Raw genomic sequence first — 23,770 nt, forward strand, 5'->3', positions numbered from 1 at the left:
TGATACTTGACTTGTTATGATGTCTGTTGATTGCAATTTTCCTCTAAATAAGTACTTTAACACGCCGTCATATGTTTAAGATAACACTGTTTTGAAAAATTTCACACCTCACCTCGGTTTGTATCGATATACCATAATCGAAAATATTGATAGTTGTATCAAATTTACCAATGTATCGATAGTTGTATCAAACTCGGTGTATCGATGCATCGGTGAATCGTCCCAGCCCTATAAAATAAAAGCACTAACAATGTATGCCAATTTATTCGGACATTACTGTAACAAATGTATTACACATCAGATAAAGTACACACAAACTAAAGAAAATAAAAATACTGCAGAACAAAAGATTTCCTGTTTTCAGTATGGACTAAAATTCTGCTGGAGAGATGGAAAGTCTTTATCTAACAATACATGCATGGTATAATCTGTCACGCTCAAATTATTCCTTCCAAGGTGTAAACAAGCCAAATAAAGTTTTAATGCTTTCTTTGACCACAATTTGAATTAAAGGACTGATAAGGTTATTCCATGTATCTAATCATATCTGTATTATTTAATCACCAAACCATCTCACACAGCATATTTGTAGGCAACAATAGATATACAGGTGAGACGAACACAGGTGCAAGGAAGGTTTGAGGGTAAGGCATCTTGGCAAGGTCAGCAACGAGACACGTTTGTCATGCTGCTTAGTTTTGAGTTTGTCGATCCTCTATAATCATGTTTATCATACCTGAAATGGTAAAACAAGCATTGAGGTTGAGGTTCACAAAACGAGTATTTAGTGCAAGCACATCTGTTAATTATCTTTTTACTTTACATACAAATGTTAAACTGGCATTCAGAGCTGCCCCAACAAGAGAATTAAAGAAAGATATGTTTTTATCAGTGTAGAAAACATTTGATCCATCTGAAAAAAAACCTTTGATTCCTATCAACTTTGTCTTTAGTCCATGTTGTGTAAGTAGATGTTACATTAAAAAGACTAGGAAAAAAAGAAAACATGACAAGTTATAGGAGGACAGAGATTCATAAGAAATTCATTTCTTATTCAAGTTAACATTTGTAATTTGAACTCTTTGATGGAAAAACATTACAGAAATTTACCAAAGTAACCATCAGATTTCAATTTAGTTTGTCAAGATAAAATACTGACATGTTCTAATGATCGTAATAAAAGCATCTTAAAAGCTTGCAAGATGTCATTTAACATGAAAGGTAAAAATCAAAGTGTATATAATGTATATCATAAAAAATATTCAACCTTATAAAATCACTCCAAAGGGAGACAATCCTGCCCCGGCAATGACGGTTTTGTGACTGCTCCCAGTCACCCTCACACTATACCATCACCGGACAGTTATGTTTGTTTGTTTGTTTGTATGTTTGTTTGTTTAACGTCGCATTCAGCAATGTATGTCTGTTAATGCATTGGTTGTACTCAGTCTTACCTGTCTGCCTCTCTGGTTCTAGCTGGTCTATATTTCGTCTCATAACTAAAGAAAGAAAGCCACAGGACCTTCTTAAGCAAGTGACAAAAGAGGGGAAAGTACAAAGCAGACAAACCTGTGAACTTTTGATTTTTAACATTAATTTCCTCATTATCTCATACAGTCACAGATACAAACAGAACCAAACATATTCCTAAAGATCTCAACATTTGCAGGGATTTACAGTACGCAAATTCCTGCGTCCTATACACATAAAAACTGACAATGGACGCAACGAAATTTATTAGCGCTCACAGGGACATAGAAAAGGTCCAAATACTTTTGTAAAAATTCCAATTTAGTAACAATAACTTATCACTGAGTTTGCTACTAGCTGGGTTATGGTATCATTTGCAATTTCATCACTGGGTAAGAGTTCCTCCCGTTCCCCCATCCCAAATAATATTTATAAATTAATATATACTAAAATTATTAACAAAACCTAACACAAACAACTCACACAAACAACTAAAATCCCAAAATTTTAATTACAAAATTTAGGGTCGAACAACGTTGCATTACCTCTATTAATCTGCAGAAGAAAGAAGTGGGCAATATGGGGGAACGGAAGGAATTCTTTCTCATTACTGTCACAATTAATGTGTTGATCATGATACACAATACAATAACAGTATTAATGATAATATTTAAGTGTCTGGTACCCCCATTTTGTAGTCCAGCAGCCCTTAAAATTATAAGTATGAGTCCCAGGAACCCTCAAATACAGGACTAAAGGCAAATCCCTGCATCTGTTTAGTGATATGAATATTTGTTGCCGCACCTAGGTATTGAATCTTACTTTTGAAAAAAGAAAGATGTTTCACCGATCTTACTGAAAGAATTACTAATCAATGATAGAAATACCTTGTGATAAGAAGTAGGAGTATAATTAATAAGTAGACAATGTATCATGACGTATTATCTGTAACAAACTTAGTTCACAGATTGGCCAAGCTGCGTGTGGGATTAGGAAGCACAAATACTGGGCAGCTCTGAATTCACTGTTATAATTCATGCTAATACACATTCAACCACTTCTCTAGACAACATGAGAGGAACTTGAAAGCAATTGGTTGAAGGAGTAACAAAGAAACATGTTACTTCATAAAATGACACGTAATGAGTATGACCAAATCAATTATACAAGTGAAAAAGGAATACTTTAGAATTGTAAAATCAAGGTATTAAAGGAATTTTCTTATTCATCTATAAGAAAGAAAATATACCAAGAAAATAACAGTGCAAAGTATAGTATAAAATGAATGAAACAGTTGACATGCTTTTGATAAATACCACTTCGGGTGTGAAAGAAACCTCAAATTTATAAGACAGATAAAGAAAAAATCAATACTTTTTAGTCCTTGTCTTTCTGGCGAGGACAATACAGACGGCAATGATGATGATGATCATGAGAGCACCTGCTGCAACCAGGGCCCATGTTGATATCTCATAAGCTGATGTTTTCACAGTTTCTGGAGATTGTGTCGTCCCAAAAGCAACTGTAAAAGAATGTACTATCATTACCAATCATGGTTATCATGACACATGCTGATCAGGAACAATATTTCATAAGGGCAATTTTAAATCATATAATCATTTCAAGCAGGAATATAGTGGGGGGAAAAGCAGATGAATGCATGTTATTACTGTCAATCCCATTAGTAACGCTTTATGAAAAACATATTGTGTATCTATCGTTCCCTGTCCAATTGGTCAGTCAGCACTCATCCTTCATCAGTGTATGCTTGTGTTTTAAGTGCATGAAATAAGATCTATATGCTTGTATTATTTCACTGAATGTCAAATTATAAAATACAGGACATATTCTATTTTTTAAATTGGTACAATACCCATTTGAAGGCCCTAATTCTTTTGTATTTGACCAAGGACTACAGGTCCTGAGAAAATAAATCTGCAAAGAGGAATAAAAGGCCTGATTTTATCATAAACAGTCTAATCCTTTGCTACACCATCTGGTACTTAGCCACTGGACATACTAGGTCAGTTTAAAAAGCTAGCTAGTAAATTCTCAGGTGTTATATAGATGTCCATTATTACTATTCAGTCTAGTAAGACTTTCAAGTTAATTTCCATCTATGGCCAACATACAAGTATTGTTTGTAATACTCACATAAATCTCTCCCTGAGACTTTGGGGAAGTATTCTGTCCAGAAGGCATACTGTTTCTGTCTGAAGTTGGTCAGGTTCTCGGACTTGTCGGTGATACACAAGTAGCTGTGGTTGGTGGGGTTGTACCCTAACCAGGTTGCGTTGCGGAAGTCTTTGATGGGACGGTCACGTGGGGTTGGATTACTGGAACACAATTTCATGTTATGAGCCATAGAATGAAAACGGCAGCACTCACACATGATTAATATGCAACTTTAACACTGCCATCGACTGTTAGGGCTGGATATTGCCCTGATTGTCATATTGCAATATATTGCAACAACTTAAGAGATATTGCAATACATATTGTGATATATTGACTGGAAGGTTTCTGCCCAAGTACATCATAAATTCATAATAGCTCTCTGTGTGCGACATCATCTTCTTAGTTACTGTTACACCATACTTTGAGGCTCCCCGTCCCCATTGTGTATGGCTGTATGTCAATCGTTTACAGATAAATAAAATGATATAGAGTCTTGAGATGAAATGTTTAATTGAAGTATTGCAACACAGTTTTGCGAACATAATGATAAAGGTAATCATATAACATGATTTTCAGTGTTGTTTGCTTCAACAGAATGCACTTCAATGCAGTATGTAATTATTGTTACTGTATGTCAGTGATTCGTTCAGATTCAACTCCAATATTAACATGTGTTAACATGAACTGTTGCAAAATGAAACAAAAACATGATTTAATTGAACTACTTGAGCATAAAATCGCATATGAGCTCCAATTACTTGGATCCTGGACTAGAACGTCATTATACAGTCCTACAAAATTTATAAGGCTTTGACCTTTATGATAAATTAATGTCAAATGTCCCATTATGAAACAAACAAAAATAAAAAAATACTGTGAATTGTGACATGGTCACTCACAGGCCAGAGGCTCTACTAATAAGTCCAAATAAAAAAATGGTCCATTTGAGGCCACTTAACTCCTCCAAATGAAACCATTGAAACCCACAAAACGTAATGCATTTGGTAGAATATTTGGCACTTTTGGAGCCACTTATAATGACACTTCCACTTGTAATATGTTACATGAAACCAACAGAAATAAAAATATATTTGGCACTTTTAGATCACATATTTTGCTATGGAAATCAAGGGCAGATAATCCAATATATTGCAGAATCTGAACCATCTGAAGATGATTTACTATAATGGTAATTTGGTGGTGTAAGATGATTGACTATGATTGTGGTGTGGTGGCCTAAGATGATTTGCTATAATGGTAATTTGGTGGTCTGAGGTGATTGACTATGATTGTGGTGTGGTGGCCTAAGATGATTGACTATAATGGTAATTTGGTGGTGTAAGATGATTGACTATGGTTGTGGTGTGGTGGCCTAAGATGATTTACTATAATGGTAATTTGGTGGTGTAAGATGATTGACTATGGTTGTGGTGTGGTGGCCTAAGATGATTTACTATACTGGTGATTTGGTGGTGTAAGGTGATTGACTATGGTTGTGGTGTGGTGGTCTAAGATGATTGACTATACTGGTGATTTGGTGGTCTGAGGTGATTGACTATGGTTGTGGTGTAGTGGTCTAAGATGATTGACTATACTGGTGATTTGGTGGTCTGAGGTGATTGACTATGGTTGTGGTGTGGTGGTCTAAGATGATTGACTATACTGGTGATTTGGTGGTTTGGTGGTCTGAGGTGATTGACTATGATGTGATTTGTGATTGTGATGATTGACTATAGGTTGTGGTGTAAACTGGTGATTTGGTGGTCTGAGGTGATTGACTATAGTTGTGGTGTAGGGCCTAAGATGATTGACTATACTGGTGATTTGACTATAGTTGTGGTGTAGTGGTCTAAGATGATTGACTATATTGGTGATGGTGGTCTGAGGTGATTGACTATAAGATGATGATTGACTATAGTTGTGGTGTGGTGTAGTGGTCTAAGATGATTGACTATACTGGTGATTTGGTGGTGTAAGATGATTGACTATACTGGTGATTTGGTGGTGTGAGATGATTGACTATGGTTGTGGTGTAGTGGTCTAAGATGATTGACTATACTGGTGATTTGGTGGTCTGAGGTGATTGACTATGATTGTGGTGTGGTGGTCTAAGATGATTGACTATACTGGTGATTTGGTGGTCTGAGGTGATTGACTATGGTTGTGGTGCGGTGGCCTAAGATGACTGCCTCTGACTGTGGTTTAACGTACACTTACCCTCTGGCCGTAAAGTTGGTGAACATGTTGATCATATATTCGCTGATGTTGCGATCATTCAAGTCATATTCTTGCCGAGGTCTCAGACCGGTCATATTGATGTAGGTCTCGTTGAAATATGGCAGCCCAAATACATACTGTACGTCTTGTCCATGGGCCACACCTGGTTTATCAAAATGGTGAGTGAGTGACATACACTGACAAGTGAGTGAGAGTGATTAGTACCATTTTAGTGATCACTAGATTGCAGATTAACCAACACAAATTGCCCTTCAGACACTGGTTTTCTCCCAAACAACTAAAGGCTTTAGTAAATTATTACATTTTGATGGGAGGTGGAAGGCATCTTGTTTTATTATGTTAAACTTTATCAATACAACTGCTCACAGTAAAATGTACATGAACTGTCAACTGTGATTCACATTTCGACAGGTCTATCCCAAATGCAGACGTTTACTGTACTTAAGGTAGTTAAGTGCTCGTTATCCCTGTTTGTCAACAATATCACACACCCTCACAGGCGGATCCAGAGGGGGTTGCAGGATTGTGCTACCCCCCTCCCCCCTGTCCTGAAAGTTTATTAAATGACCATTGAAACTCATGAAATCGGGTGAAAATGAACTGTGCACCCCCCTTTCTCAAAAAGCTGTATCCGCCCCTGAGAGAACACGTGATATAGGCTTCACACATTGTACACGTCGGGAATTGAACCTGAGCTTTAGGCATGCCAGGTGACTGCTTTACACACATGGTTACCAAACTGCCCTTGAACTTTTCCCCCTGATAACTGTTCATTTGCTACATCACAACATTTGAACACATTGCAGACTATACATCTAATCAACAAAGACAGAAATTATCTCACCTCTCCATGGTGGAAGGAAGTCATTCCAGGATTTATACTTGAAGACATAGAAGTAGGTTGTGTTGAAGATAACCTGGGAACGCAACATCTCATTGATGCCAGTTCCAAACATGTAGTCTGACATCAGCTGAAAACATTCACATGATTATTGACAGGCAGACATGAATATTTAAACACATGCATTTCATTTCAGCATTAAATGTGAGTGAGTGAGTTTAGTTTTACGCCACACTCAGCAATATTCCAGCTATATGGTGCCGGTCTGTAAATAATCGAGTCTGGACCAGACAATCCAGTGATCAACAGCATGAGCATCGATCTGCACAATTGGGAACCGATGACCACCCGATCCCGTTAGTCGCCTCTTACAACAAGCATGGGTTACTGAAGGTCCATTCTAACCCAGATATTCACTGGTCAGCATTAAATGTATGAACATGTAACAATACCAGGTGTTCTCCTCTGATTGCACTCAATACTGCTTATAACCTCTTTCCTTACTGACCAAGGGTTGGTGGGGTAGCCTAGTGGATAAAGTGTTCACTTTTCACACACGATCCAGGTTCTATTCCCCACATGCTTACAATGTGTGAAGCAAATTTATGGTATGTGACTACTATTTGATGTCTGACAACTAGTAGTCTAGATCACATACTTTTAGTACCCCTCTGACAAGTGTAAACTGGCACAGCCCCCATTATCGAAGCTATGGATACACAATGCCTTTTAGAAAGTTGTCAAACGCAACATGTTATTTTTGAGGATCACAGTAAAGTACCCCAACTGGGATACGAACATACACTGTTGAGAAGTAAGGTGAAGAAGAGAGACTTACATCTGTCAACATCTGCCTGACTTGGCTGTAGTTCTTGGGCTCCGGCCAGTATGTGTACTCATATGAAAGAGCATCAATGGCATTGGACATGTCCACAATCCCTCGGTCACGAAGAAATTCCTTCAGGATATTGTCAAACTGGTCTGGAGTTACACCATCCAGGAGATTTTGTAGGTTGGCTGGATCAAGCAACAGAAGAAAAGACAAAAATATGCAAGGTCTTTAAAATAAATCACAATTAAAGAATATGCAAAAAGTTGATAACAATATCTCATGTTTTCAAAACTATAATTATGATATTTCCTCAATAAAACAAGTGTCATCAGAAGATGACATATCCCCCCAACAAATCATCTGACAGTTACTTAAAAAAAAAGTCCAGCTTGATTTTAATCATTTCCATGGAAATCACGAAAAATATAAATGCCAAAAATCTGTAAATAGCAATAGGCACCACATCAAGATCTGTCTCATATATCTGCCAAATTCTGATGAAAGATATTGAACGGTTTTCAAGTTGTGCTCCGGAAACGAAGCCCAACCCTCCTTTTTGAGACTAAGTCCGATCGTTTCCATGGAAACCGGGATAAATATAAATGCCAAAAATCTGTAAATAGCAATAGGCACCACATCAAGATCTGTCTCATATATCTGCCAAATTCTGATGAAAGATATTGAACGGTTTTCAAGTTGTGCTCCGGAATCGAAGCCCACCCCTCCTTTTTGAGACTAAGTCCGATCGTTTCCATGGAAACCGGGATAAATATAAATGCCAAAAATCTGTAAATAGCAAAAGGCACCACTTCAAGATCTGTCTCATATATCTGCCAAGTTCTGTTGAAAGATATTGAACGGTTTTCGAGTTGTGCTCCGGAAACAAAGGCCACCCCTCCTTTTTGAGACTAAGTCCAAATCCATGGAAATCAGGGAAAATGTAAATACCAAAAATCTGCAAATAGCAAAAGGCACCACTTTGGGATCTGCCTCACATATCTGCCAAGTTATACTGAAAGACATTAAGAAGTTTTAGAGTTGTGCTCCGAAACGAAGCCCATCCCTCCCTTTTGAGACTAAGTCCGAATCGTTTCCATGGAAACTGAAAAAATAATAAACCACAAAAGTCTGTAAATAGGTTCTGTTTGATATATCTGCCACGTTTTGTTGAAAGATATTGAACGATTTTCGAGTTATGCTCCGGAAACGAAGTCCACCCATCCCTTTTGAGTCCAAAACGTTTCCATGGAAACCAAGACAAATAAAAATGACAAAAATCTGTAGATAGCAAAAGGTACCACTTTAGGTTCTGTTTGATATATCTCTACCTAGTTTTGTTGAAAAATATTGAACGGTTTTTGAGTTATGCTCCGGAAACAAAATGATTACGGACGGACAAGGCGTCAACTATATCCCCACCATTACATGCGGGGGATAAGAACCAGTAACTTTAGTCCAATTCCAGAACTGACATGATACATGATATCTAATAGTTTTAAAAGTCTTTTGAACTTGAGTGTACCATACTGCTTTGGAAATGAAAACAAACCCCAAGATTTCAAATTACCCATAGATTTGTCCCATAAAGCTCAGCAAGATATAAATCAGTTTATACGTTATGCTCAAGAAATGAGCAGGATGGATGGATGCAGCCATGTCTTTATCATCCATCCCAAAATGCTTGAGTGGTGATGACAATAAAAGCACATTAATGTACTCACGGATAAAAAATGAGCCTTCATCCAGGACAAGGCCTGCCAAGACCTGCATCTTCTTGAAACGACCCTGCTTGCGGATGGTGCTTGGGGGATCAGGCAGGAAGGAGTAGTCCACTCCTAGCACCTGCCCATCTACCACAGGGCCCCAAGGGTTCCCTACCTTGCCAGGCTGAAACACAAATCATGGACAGATAAAATCAGAAAATGTAGCTACTCAAGACTAACATCTTCTTGAAATGACCTTGCCAATAGATGATATTTTGGGGTTCAAGCAGGAAGGGGTAGTTTCTTCCTTGCCAGTCTGATACAAAAATGAGTGATATAGATAAATAAATATAAATATTGCTCAATGCCACATCAGCAGTTTTGCAGCTATTTGCAGTGAGCTGAAAGTCATAGTCAGATAAAGTGGGAATGTGTGGCTTCTCTTCAGTTATTAATGTCAAAGATCCTGTAATAATGAAATGTAGTCATCTTGACTAAATAACTACATTATCATGGGAGCAAACATTTGAACTGAACCTGACAGACAATGCCATAAGAACAGAAAGTGTTCCAAGAATTTAGCCTTTGAAATATTCACAAATACATATTCTTCATTAGAGGTGAGGTGAGGTGAAATTGGGTTTAACGTCGTGCTTGAGAATATTTTGCTCATATGACGACGTGCATGCGTGTGTATGTGTATGTGCGGCTGCTTGTACTAGCCCAGACTGAAGCTGGTTTTATAGTGCTAGCCCACTGAGATACCATGCCGCAGTGAAGCATGAATACCCCACTCAGACACATTATACTGACTCCGAGCCGACCAGTCCTTGTTGTACCCATTAATGCCGAGCGCCAGACAGGGACCAACAAGTACCATATTTTGGTATGACGCGGTCGGGGATCGAACCCGTGACCTTGCGCTCTCTGGGCGGACGCTCTAACCACTACACCACGGAGGCGGTCTTCCTTCATTAGACTTCTAGTTAGAATTTCTAGAGGTTTAATCCTCACCTTCATCATGACCCGAGCAGAGGCATTGACGATTTCATTGTAGCTACGATACATTCGGAGACATTCCATGAGCCGCTGGTTGTCATTAGTGGGGCAGCCCACCTCATAGCCCAGAGCCTTGGAATATTTCTTAGCATCATCAGACGGGATGATGGCCCACTCACTCAGGTCTGACCCACTCATCATGATGGCTCGGTGGAACAAGTCTGTAACGCATTACATTAGAACACACTCTTACCATTAGAACACACTCTTACCATTAGAACACACTCCATCTGAACATACAGTTACCATTAGAACACACATTTACCATTAAAACACACTCTTTTCATCTGAACACACATTTACCATTACAACACTCTGTATCTGAACATACAGTTACCATTAGAACACTCTTTCCATCCTTACACACATTTACTATTAGAACACACACTTTCCATTAGAACACACATTTACCATTAGAACATACAGTTACCATTAGAACACACTCCATCTGAACACACAGTTACCATTAGAACACTCTCCTTCCATCTGAACACATATTTACTATTAGGACACTCTCTTTCCATCTGAACAGACAGTTACCATTAGAACACACTCTTTTCATCTGAACACACATTTGCCATTAGAACACACTCCATCTGAACACACATTTACCATTAGAACACACTCTTTTCATCTGAACACACATTTACCATTAGAACACACTCCATCTGAACACACATTTACCATTAGAACACACTCTTTTCATCTGAACACACATTTACCATTAGAACACACTCTTTTCATCTGAACAGACAGTTACCATTAGAACACACTCTTTTCATCTGAACACACATTTGCCATTAGAACACACTCCATCTGAACACACAGTTACCATTAGAACACACTCTTTTCATCTGAACACACATTTGCCATTAGAACACACTCCATCTGAACACACACTTACCATTAGAACACACTCCATCTGAACACACATTTACCATTAGAACACACTCTTTTCATCTGAACACACATTTACCATTAGAACACACTCTTTTCATCTGAACACACATTTACCATTAGAACACACTCCATCTGAACACACATTTACCATTAGAACACTCTTTTTATCTGAACACACACTTACCATTAGAACACTCCCCATCTGAACACACTTTCCATCTGAACACACATTTACCATTAGAACACACTCTTTCCATCTGAACACACATTTACCATTAGAACACACTCCATCTGAACACACATTTACTATTAGGACACACTCTTTCCATCTGAACACACAGCATGACATTCTTACAATCACAACAAACATTTACAAAGAAAACACTTGGTGTCTGTGGCAGACAAAACAGACATTTTATGTCAGGACACATTTTATCAGAACACACATTTCCTGTCGAAACAAACAGTAACCATCCAAATACACAATTTCCTCTCAGCAAGAGAAATTTCCTCATAGCACACAATTTCCTCTCCCATGTTCAAGGGATGCAACTCCATACACATGGATAGATAACAAAAGACCACATGACAGTAACTTACTGCCACTCCTGGGAGACAGCAGGTGGAGCCCCACACTGACAGCCCCCACGCTCTGCCCCATGATAGTCACCAAGTTGGGGTTGCCCCGGAATGAGGAAATTGTCCGCTTCACGAACTCGAGTGCTCGAATCTGATCCCACATCCCATAGTTGCCAGGGGCATGCTGATCTCCAGTGCTCAGAAACCCTGTAAATGTGTCACACTTATGAGACATGTTGTTACCATGGGTTACATTGATCACAAATACAGCCTATAAAATTGAAACTTTTAATGGAAATAATGAAAGATTGGTAAATAATATGCTTTTGGGACTAGTTACCATTCATCTCATGAGTGAGTGAATGAATTTAGTTTTATGCCACTTTTAACAATATTCCCGCAATATCACGGAAGAGGGACACCAGAAATGGGTTTAACAAATTGTACTCATGTAGGAATTAAACCCCTTTTTCTCAGGAAAACAAAACTTGTTCAGCTTCTACAATAAAACACCCGTGAAGATCCTGGTTAGAAATGATCTTCAGCAACCCATGCTTGTCGTAAGAGGCGACTAACGGGATCGGTTGTTCAGGCCCGCTGACTGGGTTGACACATGTAATCATGTCCCAATTGTATAGATTTATGTTCATGCTGTTGATCCCTGGATTGTCTGGTCCAGACCCGATTATTTGCACTGACTGACTGAGTTTGGTTTTACGCCGCTTTTAGCAATATTCCAGCAACATCGACGGGGGACACCAGAAATGGGCTTCACACATTGTACCCATGTGGAAATTCGAACCCGGGTCTTCGGCATCACTAGTCAACGCTTTAACCACTAGGCTACCCCACGGCCCCCGATTATTTACAGACCGCCGCCATACAGCTGGAATTTGCTGAGTGTGGCGTAAAACTAAACCCACTCACTCACTCTACAGTGAGACCAGCAGCACCAGTACTAACCTAGAGCATTCAGCCTGTAGTTGAATGTGACAACTACAACTGATCTGTCGGCCAGGAACATGCCTGGATACTGTTGTCCAGATCCCATGGTCCATCCTCCTCCATGTATAAACACCAGCACTGGGTACAAGTTAGTACCTCCAAAATCATCAATTTTCTGAAATTTAAAAAAAAAAATCATCTTTATAATTGAATTGCTCAAATTAGTGTTTTACTGACACAGCAGAAAAAAATAAACCAGGCATAATTAATACAAATTACTTACAGAGATCCAGCATTAAACCAAACTCATTAGGTATTCAATATGATCAAACTATCACAGAATAACATTACATTTTCTACATTGTACGACCAAACATCAAAGCTTTGTAAGTTCCACATCAGTGTGAGTGACTGATACACAGAGATGGCTTAGTGTTCAAAATAAAACAATACATCCAGATTCACTTTTTCTAAAATTTGGTAAATCAAATAATGGCTTAACTTGACATCCCATTTAAGACTGCACATAGTCCTTCAGCATGTTCAGTCTGGTAGAAACACTGTCATGTCTGTTAGCAAAGCATGGTCTAATATCAGCACTTACCTTGCCACACACTTTTATGGAATAATGGAAAATGCAATGTAGTTTTTGGGGGGACTCACATATCAGAATGGTGGCATTCTTTATCAGCATGATCAGGCACTCAATTTAAAATAGAACAATTCATTTCAGGACCTTTCATGCTGCCTCTTTTCACTCTCTTGACAGAAGAGAAACCATAGTAGCAATTGTAAACAAAAATCATTTGATTGTCATCAAGCTTATCATGTATTGTCACTTACATCAGGTGTGTAGATATTAAGGTAGAGACAGTCTTCACTCGTTTCGCTGTACTCGGGGAGGGTCTCCCTGAGGAGCCACAGCTGCTGGGGACAGGCCGGGCGGTGGTAGGTGGCGTCCCAGATCCCGTACCAGGAAGGTGGCTCAGCATTCTGCACAAAAATATGGTGAGATTGCCACATAGCATAATACTGAAAAAACATCCAAAAGGTTCACAATTTATATTTTACAAGCCAAGACTAGCCTGCAGTCATTTTTTTAAAAGTGCAGATAAATATTTAGGACACTGAATACTATATATACTATATAGAGGTCATTCATTATTGCTGAGGTGACTGTCAGTGTTAACTTATTTCACACACTTTACCCCAGTCCTACAAACAGTAACTGTTTCCTGATAACATCCATTCGTTTAAGTGAGTGAGTAAGTGAGTTAAGTTTTACGCCACACTCAGCTATATTCCAGTTATATGGTGGCTGTCTGTAACATGGTAAATAATTGAGTCTGGACTAGACAATCCAGAGATCAACAGCATGAGCGCCAATCTACACAATTGGGGTACGATGACATGTGTCAACCAAGTCAGTGAGCCTCTGTAAATAATCAAATCTGGTTCAGACAATCCTGTGACTGACATGATGAAAATCAAACAAGTCAAAAAGTCTGACCATCTGACCAAGTTATCCCGGTTTGATAGAATCAGATATGGATCAAACGTTCAATTATTAGCCAGTGATTTCAAATATAACTTGGAATTACTAGTAACATAACTCAGAAGGGGGTTTGTTGATGATTTTAAAAGGGGCTCACCCATTTTGTTCTGGGGAAGCTAGGTGGGTCATCAATTTTGTACACACGTACTAGGGGGGTGAGGGGTCAGCAGGGAAAGATTTCCGCCCGTAACCCCCGTTTTTATCATTCTATAAGATTTATAGTAAGACTATATGTTTTTTTAATAGAAAGCCTACCGTAACCCTAACCCTAAACCTAACATAATGCGAAATCTAAACCATAAACCTAAACCCTAACCCCTTGAAATAATAATAATAAACAGAATACAGAATACATAAGCAAACTTCCTATGTACTTGTATAATTTCTTATGTTTGTTTGTTTTTGACAAAATATGCATTTTCCATCTCAGAAAAACAGTGCACAGTTTTGAAAATAGTTGCTATAAGATGTATACAACATTTTATCCTCATGACAAACTCAAAAGGAAAATTTAAGATAGTATCTATAAATTGTAGAGGCTTAAATAATAGTTTTAAAAGGAAACAAGTTTTCAGGTTTTGAAAATACAAAGTATATTTATTGCTTGCAAGATGTGCATTTCACAGCTGACCAAGAACAAATCATAAAACAGCAGTGGGGTTATAAAGAATGCTACATTAGTCCATTTAGAAGTAATGCAAAGAGGTACAGCTATCTTATTTAATAATACCTTTGAATTTAAAAGTACTGCAATGCAAGTTTGATAAAGAAGATGGTAACTATGTAGCAGTAGATGTTAGCATTGATGATAAGATATTCACTTTAATCAATCTCTATGGGCCTAATTCTGATAAACCTGAGTTTATTAGGAAGACAAAAGAAATTGCTGGGAATTTAACATGTGATAAACTTATTATATGTGGAGATTGGAATTTAGTTTTAGACCCTGATAAAGATACTTACAATTATAAACATATAAATAACCCTAAAGCAAGACAGGAATTACTCAAAACAATTGATATATTAGATCTTAAAGACCCATGGCGAGAGTTTTACCTATCAGCTCGAAGATTCACCTGGCGACAACCAACACCATTAAAAACAAGCTCGTTTAGACTATTTTCTAGTTTCCATTATATTCTCCAGTCCATTGAGAAAGTGATATCATACCTAGCATAAACTCAGATCACTCTATAGTATCTCTTACAATTTCACTTTCGGGACATGCAAAGGGGAAAAGGATTCTGGAAATTCAATAATTCATTACTAAAGGAATATGTAGAAATGATTAAAAAAACAATAAATAACACTCTTGAACAATACGAAGACAAAACTGTTAAAGATGGAAAGATGTTTACAATAAATGATCAGTTATTATTATGGGAGATGTTACTTTTAAATATTAGAGGAACATCAATACTTTTTTCATCCACTCGTAAAAAAGAATATCTAGCTTTGGAATCGAATCTAGAACAGAAACTAAGTGAAATTGAGATTAAACTGGGAGACGTAGCTAGTAGACAGTCAGACGTATTACTAGAAGAATACAAAGCAACTAAACTTGAATTAGAAAACTTACATAAAGTAAAAACACAAGGTTCCTTTATTAGGTCAAAAGCCAAGAGGATAGAACATGGAGAAAAAACATCCAATTACTTTTTAAAATTAGAAAGTAGAAATTTTCTAACTAAGTCTATCTCAGCTCTTGAAAAACCAGATGGTACGTTATTGAAGAAACAACATGAAATCATTCAAGAAGTGAAACATTGTTACGAAAAACTGTATGAAACTGAAGACTGTACACAGATTGATCTTGAAAACCTTTTTGAGAAAGTATCAGTGCCTAGGTTAGACTGTCAAACATCACTTTCCTTAGAAGGGGAGTTGACCTATAATGAAGTACCTGAAGCACTAACAAAAATGAGTCCTGGCCCAGATTGCTTCACAGCAGAATTTTTAAAGTTCTTTTGGTTAGACCTCAATAAATATTTAATAAATGCTTTAAATTATGCATATAAAACAGGGGCCTTATCTACTACTTGTACTGAGTACTACCCAAAAACAAGGTCTAATCACTTGCTTGCCTAAAGAAAACACATCAAAACTCTTTCTAAAAATTGGCCCCTATTACTCTTTTAAATACTACTTATAAATTAGCTGCATTGACAATTGCAAATAGAATAAAGCCAATCTTACCACTGATTATTCATGAGGATCAAAAGGGTTTTGTATCGGGTAGATATATAGGTGAAGTGACTAGACTTATTTATGATATATTAGACTATACAAAATCATACCAGATACCAGGCTTACTACTACTTATTGATTTTGAAAAGGCATTTGATTCTGTGGATAGAAAATTTATACATAATGTACTTAACTTTTTCCGCTTTGGGCCCAGTATTCAAAATTGGATAAAATTATTTTTCGAAAACATTGAAACAAGTGTTTTGGTTAATGGTTTTGCAAGCCCCTTCTTTAAGGTTACAAGAGGTTGTCGTCAGGGGGATCCTATATCACCATATCTCTTCATATTATGCATGAAATCCTAGCAATAATGTTAAGAAATAATAAAATATAAAGGGATTAAAACTTGGTAATATATATTTCCTTCTAGCACAATAGGCAGATGATACCACCCTTAGTTTAGATGGATCAGAAAAAAGTCTCTACTCTACAATGAGTACATTATCCTTTTTTAACAGATTTTCAGGATTAAAAGCAAACACAGAAAAAATTTTTTGATATGGATAGGTTCCAAAAGAGATCAAACTCTGTAAAGAGTAAAGTTGGACTGGACACAAACACAGTTTAAGCTATTAGGTATTGAATTTGATATTGATTTAGGAAATATGGTTAATCTGAACTATGTAAATAAATTAGATAATATTGAAAAGAAATGGAACATTGGACAAAGAGAACTTTAACACCAATGGGTAGAAATATTGTGTTAAAATCATTATTACTACCTAAACTAAAACCATTTATTCAGCAGTATACCAAGCCCACCTAAAAATATAATAGAAGCTTTTCAAAAGAAATGTTTTCAATTTGTTTGGAAATTTAAACCAGATAAAGTCAAGAGAGATACAATGTCACTACAGCCTAAGTATGGTGGCATAAGTGTACCCATATTAGAAAAAGTTATTGCAGCTCAGAAACTTTGTTGGATCAAAAGACTATCTGTTAGTAAGTCCAAATGGGCATGTTTCTTTTATGATCATTTAGTTGAGGCAAAAATAGTAAATTTGGCTGATGCTTTCTACATAGAAAACAATATTGTCCAAAATATCCACAACCAGTTTTGGAAAGAAACACTGTCAGTATATGCATCATATTTAAATTGTTGTGATAATATTGAACTATCTGTTACGGATGTAATGAATAAGTCAATCTGGTACAATAATAACATAACAATTGATGATAAGCCAGTATATTTTTCCCATCGGTATGAAAAAGGTATAACATATATTAACGATTTCTTCAACGATACAGGAAATTGGTTTAATTTCCATGAATTTATTCAAAAATATACTTTGAATACAGACTTTTTAACATTTCAAGGGTTGAAACAATCTATCGCCCAATACATGTACTTACAAAGAATTAACTTTAGTCAAATACAAGACATCACTCAAACACCAATATTACCTTATAATATTTCTAAAATCAACAGTACTTCAGGTAGTAGATTATTTTCTGAAATGTTGCAAAATTCTAAATTTACAAAACTTAAAAGCTATAGCAAATGGGAGCTTTATCTTAATAAACACATTACTGAAACAAAATGGATAAACTATAGTTTGATGGCAAAAAGATGTACACAAAGCAGTGACTTAAGATGGTTTCAGTTTAAGATTTTACATAATATTCTTAGCACTAATTGTTATTTATATAAGATTGGCTATGTTAAGTCACCAGCATGTTCATTGTGTAAAGATCCAGCTGAAACTATAGCACATGTGCTTTGTAATTGTCAATATGCAATAGATATTTGGACAAAATTTACTGAATGGATTGAAGGATACATGGAAAGTAAAATTCACTTAAGTGAAGAACATATATTATTTGGATTTAAAGGTAAACATAATAATCCTCTTAATGTGGGGATAATAATAATCAAATATATGTTGTATAAATGTAGTAAGAAAACAGTGAAACCTAATTTTATATGGTTTCAAAAGAAGTATTAAAATATTATGAAATCTCAAAATTTATTGCCTTTTCTAATTGTAACTATGCAAGTTTTCATTCTTTCTGGTCATCCTTCCATTTTACTTTTTCGAAATACTATAACTGACTGACTGTAACTACATGTATTTTGTATATATGTGTACTATATATATAAGAGGTAATGTACACACTATGTATTTACATCAACACTACTCACTGTACACTAATGCGAAATCTAAACCATAAACCTAAACCCTAACCCCTTGAAATAATAATAATAAACAGAATACAGAATACATAAGCAAACTTCCTATGTACTTGTATAATTTCTTATGTTTGTTTGTTTTTGACAAAATATGCATTTTCCATCTCAGAAAAACAGTGCACAGTTTTGAAAATAGTTGCTATAAGATGTATACAACATTTTATCCTCATGACAAACTCAAAAGGAAAATTTAAGATAGTATCTATAAATTGTAGAGGCTTAAATAATAGTTTTAAAAGGAAACAAGTTTTCAGGTTTTTGAAAAATACAAAGGCGCATATTTATTGCTTGCAAGATGTGCATTTCACAGCTGACCAAGAACAAATCATAAAACAGCAGTGGGGTTATAAAGAATGCTACATTAGTCCATTTAGAAGTAATGCAAGAGGTACAGCTATCTTATTTAATAATACCTTTGAATTTAAAGTACTGCAATGCAAGTTTGATAAAGAAGATGGTAACTATGTAGCAGTAGATGTTAGCATTGATGATAAGATATTCACTTTAATCAATCTCTATGGGCCTAATTCTGATAAACCTGAGTTTATTAGGAAGACAAAAGAAATTGCTGGGAATTTAACATGTGATAAACTTATTATATGTGGAGATTGGAATTTAGTTTTAGACCCTGATAAAGATACTTACAATTATAAACATATAAATAACCCTAAAGCAAGACAGGAATTACTCAAAACAATTGATATATTAGATCTTAAAGACCCATGGCGAGAGTTTTACCTATCAGCTCGAAGATTCACCTGGCGACAACCAACACCATTAAAGCAAGCTCGTTTAGACTATTTTCTAGTTTCCATTATATTCTCCAGTCCATTGAGAAAAGTGATATCATACCTAGTATAAACTCAGATCACTCTATAGTATCTCTTACAATTTCACTTTCGGACATGCAAAGGGGAAAAGGATTCTGGAAATTCAATAATTCATTACTAAAGGAATATGTAGAAATGATTAAAAAAACAATAAATAACACTCTTGAACAATCACGAAGACAAAACTGTTAAAGATGGAAAGATGTTTACAATAAATGATCAGTTATTATTATGGGAGATGTTACTTTTAAATATTAGAGGAACATCAATACTTTTTCATCCACTCATGAAAAAAGAATATCTAGCTTTGGAATCGAATCTAGAACAGAAACTAAGTGAAATTGAGATTAAACTGGGAGACATAGGCTAGTAGACAGTCAGGCGTATTACTAGAAGAATACAAAGCAACTAAACTTGAATTAGAAAACTTACATAAAGTAAAACACAAGGTTCCTTTATTAGATCAAAAAGCCAAGAGGATAGAACATGGAGAAAAACCATCCAATTACTTTTTTTAAAATTAGAAAGTAGAAATTTTCTAACTAAGTCTATCTCAGCTCTTGAAAACCAGATGAATGCGTTATTGAAGAAACAACATGAAATCATTCAAGAAGTGAAACATTGTTACGAAAAACTGTATGAAACTGAAGACTGTACACAGATTGATCTTGAAAACCTTTTTGCGAAAGTATCAGTGCCTAGGTTAGACTGTCAAACATCACTTTCCTTAGAAGGGGAGTTGACCTATAATGAAGTACCTGAAGCACTAACAAAAATTGAAAAATGATAAGAGTCCTGGCCCAGATTGCTTCACAGCAGAATTTTTAAAGTTCTTTTGGTTAGACCTCAATAAATATTTAATAAATGCTTTAAATTATGCATATAAAACAGGGGCCTTATCTTATCTACTACCCAAAAACAAGGTCTAATCACTTGCTTGCCTAAAGAAAACACATCAAAACTCTTTCTAAAAAATGGCTCTCTATTACTCTTTTAAATACTACTTATAAATTAGCTGCATTGACAATTGCAAATAGAATAAAGCCAATCTTACCACTGATTATTCATGAGGATCAAAAGGGTTTTGTATCGGGGTAGATATATAGGTGAAGTGACTAGACTTATTTATGATATATTAGACTATACAAAATCATACCAGATACCAGGCTTACTACTACTTATTGATTTTGAAAAGGCATTTGATTCTGTGGATAGAAAATTTATACATAATGTACTTAACTTTTTCCGCTTTGGGCCCAGTATTCAAAATTGGATAAAATTATTTTTTGAAAACATTGAAACAAGTGTTTTGGTTAATGGTTTTGCAAGCCCCTTCTTTAAAGGTTACAAGAGGTTGTCGTCAGGGGGATCCTATATCACCATATCTCTTCATATTATGCGCAGAAATCCTAGCAATAATGTTAAGAAATAATAAAAATATAAAGGGATTAAAACTTGGTAATATATATTTCCTTCTAGCACAATAGGCAGATGATACCACCCTTAGTTTAGATGGATCAGAAAAAAGTCTCTACTCTACAATGAGTACATTATCCTTTTTTCACAGATTTTCAGGATTAAAAGCAAACACAGAAAAAATTTTTTTATATGGATAGGTTCCAAAAAGAGATCAAACTCTGTAAAGAGTAAGTTGGACTGGACACAAACACAGTTTAAGCTATTAGGTATTGAATTTGATATTGATTTAGGAAATATGGTTAATCTGAACTATGTAAATAAATTAGATAATATTGAAAAAGAAATGGAACTTTGGACAAAGAGAACTTTAACACCAATGGGTAGAAATATTGTGTTAAAATCATTATTACTACCTAAACTAAACCATTTATTCAGCAGTATACCAAGCCCACCTAAAAATATAATAGAAGCTTTTCAAAAGAAATGTTTTCAATTTGTTTGGAAATTTAAACCAGATAAAGTCAAGAGAGATACAATGTCACTACAGCCTAAGTATGGTGGCATAAGTGTACCCATATTAGAAAAAGTTATTGCAGCTCAGAAACTTTGTTGGATCAAAGACTATCTGTTAGTAAGTCCAAATGGGCATGTTTCTTTTATGATCATTTAGTTGAGGCAAAAATAGTAAATTTGGCTGATGCTTTCTACATAGAAAACAATATTGTCCAAAAATATCCACAACCAGTTTTGGAAAGAAACACTGTCAGTATATGCATCATATTTAAATTGTTGTGATAATATTGAACTATCTGTTACGGATGTAATGAATAAGTCAATCTGGTACAATAATAACATAACAATTGATAATAAGCCAGTATATTTTTCCCATCGGTATGAAAAGGTATAACATATATTAACGATTTTTTCAACGATACAGGAAATTGGTTTAATTTCCATGAATTTATTCAAAATATACTTTGAATACAGACTTTTAACATTTCAAGGGTTGAAACAATCTATCGCCCAATACTTACAAAGAATTAACTTTAGTCAAATACAAGACATCTCTCAAACACCAATATTACCTTATAATATTTCTAAAATCAACAGTACTTCAGGTAGTAGATTATTTTCTGAAATGTTGCAAAATTCTAAATTTACAAAACTTAAAAGCTATAGCAAATGGGAGCTTTATCTTAATAAACACATTACTGAAACAAAATGGATAAACTATAGTTTGATGGCAAAAAGATGTACACAAAGCAGTGACTTAAGATGGTTTCAGTTTAAGATTTTACATAATATTCTTAGCACTAATTGTTATTTATATAAGATTGGCTATGTTAAGTCACCAGCATGTTCATTGTGTAAAGATCCAGCTGAAACTATAGCACATGTGCTTTGTAATTGTCAATATGCAATAGATATTTGGACAAAATTTACTGAATAGATTGAAGGATACATGGAAAGTAAAATTCACTTAGTGAAGAACATATATCATTTGGATTTAAAGGTAAACATAATAATCCTCTTAATGTGGTGATAATAATAATCAAATATATGTTGTATAAATGTAGTAAGAAAGCAGTGAAACCTAATTTTATATGGTTTCAAAAAGAAGTATTAAAATATTATGAAATCTCAAAATTTATTGCCTTTTCTAATTGTAACTATGCAAGTTTTCATTCTTTCTGGTCATCCTTCCATTTACTTTTTCGAAATACTATAACTGACTAACTGTAACTACATGTATTTTGTATATATGTGTACTATATATATAAGAGGTAATGTACACACTATGTATTTACATCAACACTACTCACTGTACACTTAAAATACTTTCAATAGAAAAACATAAAGCTGCTGTAATGGAAATTGTAACATAAAAATGGAAATAAAAATTAAAAAATTAAAAAATAATGCGAAATCTAAACCATAAACCTAAACCCTAACCCCTTGAAATAATAATAATAAACAGAATACATTTCAAGCGGGGGTTACGGGCGGAACTCTTACCTCCATAAAAATCGCCCACACCCCATACATTATGAACGGTCCCTAATGACAGACCAGTAATAACCACTTGCATACCTTAAACCTGAATTCCCTTCGCCAATCACTGTACTGCTCAATGCGTTTAGCGTACGGTATCCCAAGGAACATGTTGATGCGCCAGTTGAACTTGGTCCCAAGACTGGATTTTATTCTCACACCTTTCACTTTACCATACACAGTATCTGTGGTGACATAGTCGCCGCTGTAACTATATCCACAGGTAAGTTCTATCACACCAATTAATATCACAGACAACAAGGTCAGGGCCCCTAAGGACCCCTTGCCCAATCGCATCATCATTGTCCCCATCTCTTCCGCGTTCTGTCAGCCATTTTCTTGTCACAAACGAACATGGCTGTTAGCCGTTTATAGTGTCACGTGATCAAGGTATTGCTTCATACCTGTGTTCAGGTGTGTCAAGAACGGTAACTCATGTGCGATCTACTCGGTGTCCCCAACAGTGAGAAGAGAGTCGAAATAGATGTGATGGGGGGCATTGCTTGTACCAGGGAGACTCTATAAGTTGTAGAGTATCCCTGCTTGTACTAGGCGAGACTAATTTCGGTTTCACACAACGCATGTGTAAATTGCTTTTGATTAGCTTATCAATTTACAGACGTTTTTCATTTCAAGTGTTGTATAGTAAAAGTGATTTTCTAAGTTAATTTGATAGAATGAATCGTAACATTTGTGGAAACTATAATGGTCAATCTGTCTATTATGTTGTA

The 23,770-nt window shown here is 35.7% G+C and overlaps 1 protein-coding gene across 2 annotated transcripts; it reads right to left on the reverse strand.

The window, feature by feature from the left end:
* Positions 1-357: 357 nt before the first annotated feature.
* Positions 358-23,419, reverse strand: LOC124258733 (cholinesterase 1-like). Of its 2 annotated transcripts, XM_046692816.1 has the most exons (13): positions 23,079-23,419; positions 13,589-13,738; positions 12,764-12,920; positions 11,822-12,007; positions 10,277-10,482; positions 9,281-9,446; positions 7,566-7,744; positions 6,731-6,857; positions 5,866-6,028; positions 3,625-3,806; positions 2,845-2,992; positions 1,455-1,499; positions 358-736 (listed from the first exon to the last, which is right to left on the reverse strand). In XM_046692816.1, the coding sequence occupies exons 1-13, from the start codon at positions 23,349-23,351 to the stop codon at positions 664-666; spliced, it is 2,055 nt and encodes a 684-aa protein (XP_046548772.1). In that variant the 5' UTR covers positions 23,352-23,419; the 3' UTR covers positions 358-663. The 2 variants fall into 2 exon arrangements, with proteins under 2 accessions (XP_046548772.1, XP_046548773.1); XM_046692817.1 differs by lacking the exon at positions 1,455-1,499 and having other exon boundaries at positions 23,079-23,418.
* Between the last annotated feature and the right edge of the window lie 351 nt (positions 23,420-23,770).

Source organism: Haliotis rubra, unplaced genomic scaffold (genome assembly GCF_003918875.1).
Source record: "Haliotis rubra isolate DU_JTF1 unplaced genomic scaffold, ASM391887v1 Scf70, whole genome shotgun sequence".
NCBI classification, from domain to species: domain Eukaryota; kingdom Metazoa; phylum Mollusca; class Gastropoda; order Lepetellida; family Haliotidae; genus Haliotis; species Haliotis rubra.